Source organism: Echinococcus granulosus (assembly GCF_000524195.1).
Source record: "Echinococcus granulosus chromosome Unknown EG_S00034, whole genome shotgun sequence".
NCBI classification, from domain to species: Eukaryota; Metazoa; Platyhelminthes; class Cestoda; order Cyclophyllidea; family Taeniidae; genus Echinococcus; species Echinococcus granulosus.
In genome coordinates, this window is record NW_020170414.1 from 437,102 (window position 1) to 449,224 (window position 12,123).

At 42.4% G+C, this 12,123-nt stretch overlaps 1 protein-coding gene across 1 annotated transcript; it reads left to right on the forward strand. All coding sequences in view use genetic code 11, as the record gives it.

Moving 5' to 3' along the window:
* Window positions 1–77: 77 nt before the first annotated feature.
* Window positions 78–6,475, forward strand: EGR_05007 (T-complex protein 1 subunit eta; the record flags this gene model as incomplete). The annotated part of the gene is made up of 8 exons (XM_024494256.1): window positions 78–137; window positions 695–1,134; window positions 1,170–1,320; window positions 1,356–1,828; window positions 1,863–2,203; window positions 2,364–2,597; window positions 3,903–5,455; window positions 5,534–6,475. The coding sequence occupies 8 exons, from the start codon at window positions 78–80 to the stop codon at window positions 6,473–6,475; spliced, it is 4,194 nt and encodes a 1,397-aa protein (XP_024351350.1).
* Window positions 6,476–12,123: the final 5,648 nt, after the last annotated feature.

Here is a 12,123-nt window from a genome sequence, read left to right on the forward strand (position 1 = left end):
ACACACCGACCGACCGACCGACCGACCGACCGTCCGACCGACCGACCGACCGACCGACCGACTGACCGACCGATCAAATGCGCGATGCATTGACCGATGGATTGATTACAACTTGGCAAGTAGTGCTTTTCACTAACGTAATTGCCTCTTTTTTTATTCGATTTGTTTTCCCCAGCCTTTTTTCTTTCTCTTTTTTTTGATTCAGCCGTCATATTTGTTAACTTATTCTCCTACTCTGTGAGTAATTTTTTATGAACCTTTTTGATCGTCTTTCTTTTATTGACTTTTTGTTGCAGTTGATATTTGTACTTACTCCGCTGACTTCTTGCATTTTTTCTTGCTCTTCGGCCGTACTCTTCCTCTTGCAAATTTTCAGAAGTGGATTATATGGCCTCTTTTAAGTATGTTGTGTTCTGATTGCTGTGACAGTTGACTTTTTCGGGCATATTTTTCTTGCATCTTTTAGTATATATTACCTCTCTGTAATCTTTTATGGCTCCTTTTTTGCAAATTCGGTAGTATTCTAGGGCGACACTTTTAAACGTTTATAATAATTTTTGCCTTTAAAGCATTTTGTTTCCTCACTTTTTTGAACAACTTTTGTTTAAATTCCTCACTGTTGGTATTTTATTTGGTTACGCCTTAGTCAGCATGATCGTGAGTTCTCTTGCGTTACTAACTACTGTTCTTAAAGGCTCCTCGCATTATTCTTCTGAAAGAAGGTACGGACACTTCTCAAGGTGTTCCGCAAATAGTGAGTAACATCAATGCTTGTCAAGCAGTTGCTGATGCGGTGCGTACCACATTGGGCCCTCGTGGAATGGATAAGCTGATACTCGATAATAACAATAATTCCACAATTTCTAACGATGGTGCCACAGTTTTGAAACTCTTGGATGTTGTTCACCCGGCTGCTAAGGCGTTGGTAGATATATCGAGGTCTCAGGACGCTGAAGTTGGTGACGGAACTACGAGCGTTGCACTTTTGGCGGCGGAGTTATTGCGGCAGATCAAGCCCTACGTTGAAGAAGGTGTGCATCCGGCTATTATAATTCGGGCGTTCCGGGAAGGCGCTAGGATTGCTTTGGCGAAATTGAATTCCCTTGCTTGTCGCGTTGAGAAGGACTCCCCCAGGTATTAGTGACGTTCTTTCGTTATTGATATTGTAGCGAACAGAGGAGGCTACTCGAAATGTGCGCGGCTACTGCTCTTAGTTCCAAGCTTGTAGCTAGTCAAAAAGACTTCTTTTCTAGACTGGTCGTTGATGCAGTCAGAAGTTTGGATTCACAACTTTCCCTTAAGATGATAGGAATCAAAAAGGTCAGGTCATTGCTGCTAATTTCATCCAGGTTTAGGTTGCTGGAGGCGCCCTGGAAGATTCTCTGCTGGTTGATGGTGTCGCTTTTAAGAAAACTTTTAGCTACGCTGGGTTTGGAATGCAGCCAAAATCCTATCAGAATCCTCTTATTGCCCTTTTAAATATTGAGTTAGAATTAAAGGCTGAGAAGGAAAACGCCGAAATCCGATTGAACACGGTTGAGGAATACCAAAAGGTTGTTGATGCTGAGTGGAGTGTTCTTTACGAGAAGCTCTCCATCTTGCACAAGTCTGGTGTCAAAATAGTTCTCTCGAAACTACCCATTGGTGATGTCGCCACTCAATTCTTTGCCGATCGTGACATGTTTTGCGCTGGTCGTGTCCCCGGGGAAGACTTGAAACGCACTCAGATGGCCTGTGGAGGAAGTATCCAAACGACTGTTCAAGGCTTGACGCCCGACATGCTTGGAAAGTGTGAAAGCTTCGAGGAGGTTCAAATAGGCTCTGAGAGGTGATTGTGTTGTCTTGTTTTCATCATTGCTTAGATTCAATATTTTCAAAGGCTGCACTCAGTCGAAGGCTTGCACTATCATTCTTCGTGGTGGTGCTGAGCAGTTTATGGAGGAGACGGAGCGTTCTCTTCACGATGCTATCATGATTGTCCGTCGGGGAATAAAGAATGATGCTTTTGTTGCTGGCGGCGGAGCCATTGACATGGAATTAAGCAAGCATCTTCGTGAGCATGCTCGCACTATTCCTGGGAAGGATCAGCTTTTCATTACCGCGATGGCGCGTGCCTTTGAAATCATTCCCAGGCAACTTTGTGAAAACGCGGGTTTCGATCCTACAAACATACTGAACAGACTTCGTCAGGCTCATGCTAGAGGTAATAGATCAGTTTCTTAGTGTTAGCTAGTGCAACATTTACCAGTATTCTTCATTATTCGTTAATGATCATTAAGTTTCTTAAAACATCTCGCATGAAATCCCCGACGATTTACTTACCACCTACAAATTTATGCAATTTTACTTTTTTGCGTTGATAGGTGAGGTATGGGCAGGTGTGGACATTAACAGTGAGGATATAGCCGATAACTTCGAGAAATTTGTATGGGAGCCGGCACTGGTGAAAAGCAACGCTATTACTGCGGCCACGGAAGCTGCCTGCATGATTCTGAGCGTGGACGAGACAATCAAAAACCCTGAGTCGAAGAATCCTGTTGATGAGACACCGGTGGGTCCCAGAGGTAGAGGTATGCCTCCGGCTATTTCACAACAGAGTATATAAACAGTTGTGAATTTGTTTGTTATTTAATTGGTTTTAAAGGAATACATGCGTCCGCATTTAAAATCGGTTTTAAAATGTGCTTGTTTCCAAGTTTCATCGGCGCTTTTTAAGTTGCTGCCTGGGTTGCTTACCAATTTGGTTTTGTCTAGAGTGACTGACGATGGAAACAATGCTTGTGTGTGTGGGGTTGGTCTACTTTGTCTTTGTGGTCGTCTCAGTGCCACTAGTGCCTCGTGTCTGGGGTACTCCGTTGCCCTATGCTCTGTGAGGTCATGCTACCGTTTGCGTTTCCAATCAAGGGGCCGGTGTCTCCGATCTCCGTTCAGAATGCGCCTATTTCAGGCCAGTTTTGGATGCGGTGAGGGTTGTTCCGAGTCTGTGTTAGCGGGGAGGGGGGGGGGTGGTTTTGTTAGTCATATAACTCTAGTAGTCCACGTTATCTCGAGTATCTGGTCGGTCTCCCGTAACGCAGTCTTGCAGCTGTCAGCGGCAGTAGTAGCCGTCATGCCTTTTAGGAGAGGGGAGGAGGGTTGTTGAATCCCTGCCGAGTGAGTACGTGAGTGGATCCAAATGTCAGTTTCGCCAGTCAACCGGTTGTACTTGTGCTTGGGCATGGCACATGAACTTCAAGCATAACTGGGTTTGCCAAGGTCTTTCCACCCATACTTAATTTGCATTTTTTCAACAATGGAATTGTATTTAAAATATGTTAAAACTGGTAAATGCAGTTATGGCTTCAGAGGTGTTGAAAATTTGAATTTGATTAGCCCAAAACTCCACAACCCCAAGGTATGGGTTTATTACAAATCAAAACCATCTCAAGGTTTATCAAATTGCATATTTTGGAGCCCATTTGAGATTCGTACCATAATCAAAGGCAAAATTCAAAGTAACGCGGAGATAGCCTAATGTTGGTCAGTTCTTTACGAGTAATTTGGTGTCTTTACGCAAGCATTCAACGAAGAATGTCTTTTAGTTTAAACGACTTACAAAAAATAGGCCTTTTTGACCATAATGTTACGGAAGTTGAGGCGTATTTGTAGGTGGGTCTAACAATACCACAGTTGTACACATCCGTATTCCCCGAAGTTTCAATGCTTAATGTCCTTTATGTTTATTCGTAAATTTTTCAGATGTCAAATAATTAAAACTAACTATATGTTAAAGATTTTTACTATTCTTATGCATTTTTATTAAGTAGGCGGTTTTAATGAGTCGGATCTCATCCGGCTTACTTGAAATTGCCTTCGTATTGACTTATTGTTGATGTCTGATTGGTGTGAAGTAAGAAACCTAGCTGAGAAGTTGAGAAGTGTTCAAACATCTGAGAGTACACATTACTTGTCAGAACGCATATGTGTTGATATTGTCAGCTACCTTACAAAGTCTGGACGTCTTCGACTTATCCGAACAATTGATGGTCGTGCATTTTTGACGGAAAATGAGCTTTTTAAGGAAATTATTGAAGAGCTGGCGGCCCGTAGAGGACGCGTTTCGCTGTTGGAAATATCTAAGAATCTCGAGGTGGAGTATTCAGTCATTGAATCGCACGTTCACGAGCTCCTCTCGAACCCTTATGAATATTTGGACGAGCAGTGCTTGCTTGTTGCCGGTGAGTTAATGACCAAAAGCTTTATCAGACGCATTGCCGAAGAGATCCGAGATCGATTAAAGTTTCGTGGAGCAGAGAGCATGATTGAGTTATCACGTGTTTATAATTTTACTCCGCAGTTCTTGGCCTCCATTATCAGTGATTACAGTGGTGTGCTGTTCAATGTTCATCGAGATGGCGATAAACTTTACACTCAAATATTCATGTCTAAACAAAAGTCCAAAGTTATGGGCTATCTTTCTGCTGTTGTTGCTCCGATATCCCTTGCTGACTGTGGTAGCAAACTGGATATACCACTTAAGGTTTTGTCGAGTCTTATTGATACTCTCATATCAAGCGGAAAGCTGAAAGGTACATTAACGGCTGGAAAAAGTCTTTATACACCGCTTTGCTATCGAAAAGCCCAGGATACATATATCTCAGATTTTGTGAAACAAAATGGCTACGTCGAATGGACTACTGTTCAACGAGTCGGCATTCCCGATCCATCTTCCTATCTTCGTTCCCATTTCCCCTCAGCCATTCACACCAAGGGACTTACTATTTGTGAGTCAACCGTCTCCCAAATTAGAGCAGTTTTGGAGGACAAAGCCTTGGATACCTCGTGGATCGATGTATCGCACTACCTACCAGAAGTTTTCGGTGCGCAAGAACGTGAGTGGGTGATAAAACCACTTCTTGCAGGAACCGATTTCATCCCTATAAATAATTATATGTACCTCTATTCTGCAAATGGCCTTTCTGAACACATTTCCTGTTTTGATCACTTTATTCGTGAACAGGCGGCTGTCGCAGCAGCCGAACAGAAGCAAAAAGCTTGTTCAAAACCCAGAAAGAGTGTTTTGGCTCCTTCTGAAGAAACGCCTACAAGAGGATTCGACAAGAAGGGTAAATCAGGTGGTTTTGGTGGTCGTTCACGTGAAATCAAGACAAAGCATGTAAAAAAGAAGTATCTCAAAAGAAATGTGGATTCTGACGAGGAAGAGAATAAAGCAGGAATCTGCATAGAGTCATATCTACTGCGGGAGAGTTTGCTCTCTCTCCTGACCTCTAGCGTTGGTGCAGATGCTCCCGAAGACTTGATTGAGGGAATTCTTGACAAATTGCTTCCAAGGATCCATGAAACGTTCTTGTCGCTTGTGAAATCGGTTTATCTGCAGACATCGGACTCGTTAAAAAATCGCGATAGATGCCTTGCTGAAAAGGACTCCTTGGTTTCAACCATTCTGTCTATACAGGTAAGTTGGTCTGATTTGTTAGTATCACGTGCCACTTTATGGTCTCTAATTGGTCGGTTTTTCCACCTTGCATTCAAGCTTTTTGAACGTGGGAGTCTAGCGATTGATGATGCCGATCTTCGCGTTCAACTACTTCGTCAACTTATTCGCGGTGAGGTTTCCACTTTTGTCAATCGACTCTACGTCCTACTTGCTCAAAACTACGACGTTGATTGGCCAAACTTAGCTACGGAAAATCTCCCATCTGGTAAGGGCAAGAAGAACAAACAGAAGAAGCGCGACGAGGGGGAGGTAGCTCTCAGACATTCTACCGAGTTGAACCCCAGTGATATAACGTTTCAGCAACGTAATGCACTTGCGGATCTTCTTGGTAAGATGGGAGATGAGCCTACAAAGGAGGCCTCTTTACTGGTTCAACAAATCAACGCATGTCTCCGCGTCAACACAGACCTCTCCGGTTCGGGGGGAAGTCTCCCTCTAGACGAAGTATTTTCCCTGTGTGATGACCTGGCTCACTCTCACCTTGGCATTAATCTCTCCGTATCTGTGCTTCGAAGTGGAACTGCAAAACGGAAGCGACAGGACCGTTTACTGGCACTTAAAATCGCTGGTGAAACCGAACAGCAGATGATTAATGCAGCAAATGCCGAGGAAGAAAATTACCTTGCCTGTGTAAGCCTAGCAGGAGCTGCACTGTTTGGTCAGTGCCTGGCTGGCTGGCCTCTTCCTGCTCATGGCAAACTCGTTCCTCACCTCTCAGTCTGGATCACCAAGATGCTATCGTTACCCACTAACACTTCCGTCCCATATGCTGCGGCTGTAAATGAACTGCGTGCAGCGAAAGCTGGCGAACAACTGACTCGATTAACGGAGTTAGTTATGCAGGAAGCGAGACGTGGTGAGGACGACTCTATGGTATCAGGGTCAGAGAAAAAAGATCTTGTGGATCAGCTCCTCTCAACGGCTTCTCGATGCCTGCGAGCCATGGAAAGCAATTCGCGCAAGTCTAGCACTGACTAAGTCTTTCTAAAGATATCTATTCTTACCCTTACTGGTTTGTTCTTGTAAATTTTGATTAAAACAGCCCTCTTTTATTACCCACCTGTGGTTTGATTTTTACTTAGGTTGACCTTTGTCAGGCTGGATTCGCTATCACTAGAATCGCTCTTTTAGTAATCTGACATGTTCGTGTTCCCTTACTCATAGTTTTCAGTAGCAATTGTCTTCTAACGGTTTTTATTTTGGTTTCGTCTTGTCCTACTATCCTGGTATTGATTACGTTGGGAGGTAGGGCTTGGTTTGTAGTTTTATCTAAATAGGCCCAAGAACGCAATCGAGTGGGCCGAACTGCCATTCACACCACTTGTTTTTTTGAGACCGAAAAACTAGCCAAATGCTCGGTTTCTGTGGCAATAACTTAGGTGGACGGAGGCCCCTGTTCACTTGCGTGATGTTCTGTCGGAAGTAGCCCTTCGATGTCATTTCTTAACTTCTGGAGGGGACTTATGTATCTGCTAAGTATTTCAGTGACTATTGTCGGTGCTTTTTTTCATTCTTAATTATAGGTACGCTTGACTTAATGGTTGAGCTGAATCGAGGTTGTTAATGACCAGGACCCCAGAGACAATCTAGATGGTTGTATATATGCAACACTTAATAAAATGCTGCGTGATTGAATAAAATTCCCTCATATATCCAGAGCAATTCGGATGACTGTCTTTTTATTCCTGAAACATCACCCTTTGTCAGCAAATCGAATGGATCTAGATTTATTTATTCGCCTGTCTGGAAGTAGCCTCACAAATTCATTCGAAAAAAAGATTAGAATACATGACACTATGGGGTAAGTAAAGTTTGAACTTGATTCCTTAACAGAAATTGTTAAAGTGCAAATTTGGTCCATACGGTTCAGACATCGTATCCTCTTTCCCAAGTGAATCTATGGTTTCGTAATTAAAAAATGCATCCCTTAGCTTTAAGGTGTGTCCATCTATGCCTCTTGGTTATATTTGCGTTCTGGAAGATATCACGGAAGAAATGGTGAGAGGAAACACGTTTTGTTTTGGAACCTGATGTTTGTTCTAAGGCAAGAATTTGGCCTGTTAAGAGGGGGCATTTTTCTCCACCAAACATAGACTTGCTCATACTTATATGAACGTGCAATAGTAATCTACAGTAGTCATGCGCCGCGTGGAGGTCGTTGTAACGTTCAGCTAGACAATGGATTTCAGGGCTACTGGCATGGCCCGAGGGCCATTCCTCCTGGCTGGGGTGCATTGGTGAAGTCCTAGGTGACCCCTTACCGAAACTGGGAGTTAAACAAACCACTAAAGTATTAAATTCTTGTCTAGTATAAATTGTATCTATTTAAAAGAACCATGCACAAGGCCTGAAGTTAACAAGTTCCTCACTGAACTTTATCATCCGTGTTTCACATCAATGGCAGTTCATTTGCGCCGGGCCTATTCACACTATCTCTGAGCTCATCGCTTGTCTCTGGTCTTAAGCTTAGTCAGTCGCCTAAGGCGTGCTTTGAAGAACTTTGTAGGCGTTTTTTAGCCCATTTAATCCATCTTTGCATAAATACTACCAACTCTTGAAGGGAGAAATTCAGGTAATAAAATATTCAGAACCCTATTTCAGTTTCTTCTCAGATTCGTCGATTTTACGGCAAAGAAACCCATCAAAATCCGTATGCAATGAGAAAAAATAGATTTTGGATTTATTTACTCCACTCGATCTATCAACACAGGCGATCAAAATTTTCTCGTTACAACGGCTTTCCCGTCTAGCTGCTTTCAAAGCAATCTCCCAATCCAGGGGAGTCTGAAAATTATGATCAGGCCGTCGTAACTAAGTTAACTGTTCATCTTTTTATGCCTTAGTTTACTACAGCAATTTTTAATGCGGAAGGGCAATAACCAGGGATCTTCGTCTTCCTTCCTGATTAGAAGAGGCACTCGTTAAGCCTCCTACCTTGCGATCTTGTGAAGCATTAAAAGATGCTTAATGATGACTCCGGACTAAGAGCACTTCAAATTTTACCTTATTGCGTCAACAAATGGGCTGGTGATTTGGCTGATGGAAGATTACCCAATTACCCTCTGAGTTTGTTTAAAACCAGTACACCCTCCTAGCGTATCTGATGTAAAACATACAGCGCTTCATTTGATATCCACGAAAATGACTCTGACTGGCTTAGAAGACTTGAAGGTATTCCATAAAATTTTTAATCTCCTTTCCCGAGTTTTATCTGTATACACTCTCAAAGTAATAGCCTCCCGCTTTGTCAGGTGGCAAAAAGTACGCGAGGTATTTTTTGTCAACAATCACCCGTGGAGTTTTTACCCCAAGTTGCTCAGCAGCGATACTGCGGTGACAGGCGTCTGGTAACGTGTTGAATCATTATCTTTTCAAGTAGAAATTTCTGTAATAAGAGTCTTCCAGGAACTCGTTTAATATGTGTAATGCTTCAAACTTTATCCTTTGAGCATTTCTGGGTCATTTTAGGCAGACAGTATTCCATACGACTCGAGTCGCACACCGTATCTCCATCTTGTTTTCACTCAGCTTGGCTCAGTTTATAGCAACGAAATGGGATCATCACACTCTCAGACGTTTTACTGCCACTGTAATTTATTTGCTTGAGGAGGATGCAGCATTCCTTAGAGAGCGGATGTCTTACATCTACCTGATTGTTTTACAATCAGCCAATCAGGTTGCGAGGGGGCTCAATGCAACCACTTTTCCTAAACCACGTATTTTGAAGCTGATAAAGTGCTAAGGATTGCTCCATATGACCACGTACATAACTTCGGGGGGAAAAGGTCTACATTTCGCAGGATAAGGTAATCCGAAGGACGTGCTTGTTACGGGTTCGTCAGATGTAGTGTGTAAATTGAACACTCCACCTTAGAGACAAACCAAAAGCTACGGTGATGAGTGAAGGTTTCTTTTTAATTGGGTTTTGGTGATCACCCCAAAGTTACTAAGCGTTTTTGGAGTTCGCTGTTCTCCTTCACTTTAACTAACAGCCTTTCCTACTTTTGACATGTATCCAAGTAAAACTCGAATCGCAGGCAAGCCAACTGTCTGCTTTATCTCCCAGTATTGAGCATCTAGCACCTTAGTGCAGGTAGGTCGAGGGCGATGGTTTGTACTTTAATTGATATCCATCCTAAAGTGGCACAGTACCTGTGTGTATTTCTTCAGCTGGGAGAAAGCATGTCTTTCCCCACAAATTTTATATTTTGTAAGGAGAAATTCTCCTGACACTTAGAAGCCAATTTGACGCAGCTACGAAAAAGTATTGAAAAATAAAATGCGGTAGGCTGACTCGGTTCCAACACACCGGTTGTCTATAGCCATGCTCATTAAACATTTTTGAAAATGTTAAAAGAGAGTTATGAAGTAGTCCTACTTTTCCCATTTTTTTCTAGCTGTTCGACCTGATTTGTAGTTATATCTGCCTCCGCATGCATTACCATGGATGTTAAAGTCATTTCGGGACTTTTGGAGTTATAAAGTAGACCAGTTTCAAGAAACAAAATCCATTTATATTTTAGTATAGCATTCCATTATGTTCATGCTTTAATACAGAAGTTTGTCGGTACGGCTGAACCATCTCAAGATATCCGGCGTCAGTTTGTCATCGGTGAAGAATGCACACGCTTCCACAGATTTGATACAGGTTTTGATTCGGATGTGAAACGCTATGCTCTGGTGACAAATTGTAATGATGTGATAAGAAAATTCCCTTCCTTCCTTGTAAATCTCTTCCTGCATCACATAGAGCATTCAACGCTTCTGTGCTGCTGAAAAGCCTATAACTGCCTTTGTAACCAGTATACGCGAGCCCTCAAATTGTAGGCACCATCGCTGCAGAAAATTCAAGGCAAACATAAGCTAATCGTTCAACTTCCAGTATTTCGCGGGCCGGTTCTTTTTTTCCGAAAATTGAGGCTGCGCTGCGAGCAAGTTTGTGCCCTAATCACTCGTTCACAAGCGATCACATTCCCAACCGCTCTTCTATCCACTCATACACGCACGCAAAGTAGGTAAGAACATGAGCATCAGCTATTACTACCTTTAGTAAAAGACCGACACTACTCCGTTTAAATGCAGTAGTATAACCCAAGTCCCGGTTTGAGATGAACAGCATTTGGCCAACACGGCAGCGGTCTTTTAGCAGATTTAAATTAACATAGGGCAAAATAAGTTAATGCACAATACTATCAACTGTTGAATTGTATAAGCTTGAGGTATTCGGCCTAAAGGAAATCCGCTACTCAAAATGGTGAACATGGAAGTAATTTGTTTTACGAGGAGGCGTGAGTAGTTGCCTCCGCCCATATTTCAGGTATTAAGTTAGCACCGTTAGTCTATTCGGTCATTAAATGCTTAAGAGTAATACCTCTCGCAACAGCCAATCCTTTTCTTCACCGAATTCTTTTCCTCGAGGGAGTACAAAAAAATAACTTAAAATGAAACTCAGTTAAACAGTCCTTTTAGTTGGAGCGATTCTATTTGATTTGGAACTTTTTTACACAAATCAGACGATCTGCATCCTGTCAATCCGCACCTCGCGTTTTCGTCTAGCACCATAACTTATTTGCCTTAAATAGCCGCCAAACGCTCGCCTGGACTGATTATAAGCGTTTAAGGTCGATTTCAGGACCAATAAGTGGTACTATAAAACAAAAAGCGTGAAAAACTGCGACTAAAGACTAAGATATGCATTAAAATCTATTTTTGTGAGAAAGCAGATTTCATGACCGATGTCACCGTGGCATGTGAAATGATGGCGACTGACGGTCAAAGTGAACGATAAATTAGGACAAATAAGCCTAAATTCCTTCTATCAAGATGAGTAGATGTCGCAGCCTAAGGTCATAATTTTAGCTAAGATTGCTTTGAATGTTAGAAATTGAACAGCTAGAGAAGTCCTTTGACGCAGTGTAGTGGTTGAAGTAATACCCACTGCAAGATATCACCCTCTTTAAACGATACCCAAGCTTGCAAATTCCACCCTTGTAAAACGTTCTGCGTCTAGTCACCTTCATTTTTCCCTTCCTGTTATTTCCCATCTGCCCTCCCTTTCATATGTGATCTTCTGTCTAATTTTGAAAAAGGTGATAGTTATCACTTGGAGAAGTGTCAGTTTGGAGAATACCAAAGGTTAAAAATTGGACGAGGATGCAAATAAAGCAATCTCAAGGTGAAGTTTAGTCATTTAAAGCATAAAATCTGGTTTTTTCTTGAAAGGGTAAAAGCATCCATTTTTTCACCCCACCGATTAAGCGTTGTTTTTCAAAAAGAGTATCGGAGAGCATTGAGAGGTGGATGGATCCTAGTCCGCCAGGTAAACACTTCATAGTGAGCAGTGAACAACTCCACCTTTAGTCCAGCAAACCATTGAATTTGAAGTGATGCGTGCCTTAGGAGTGTGGGATTGTGTGGGCGTGAGTGAGTGGTTTGGGGTAAGCAACGATGTGGTAGTTAACTCAGCTTTGCGATACGATAGCTCCTGCTCAACACAAGTTAGCTAGTTGGTTATGGGGTAGTATGTGACAGTGAAGCATAAATAGATAGTATTTGCTAATTTACCTCCTTCCTAATGAAGATGTAAACCAGCTGCTTCACAGCTCACGTAGAAAATGTTAAACGCT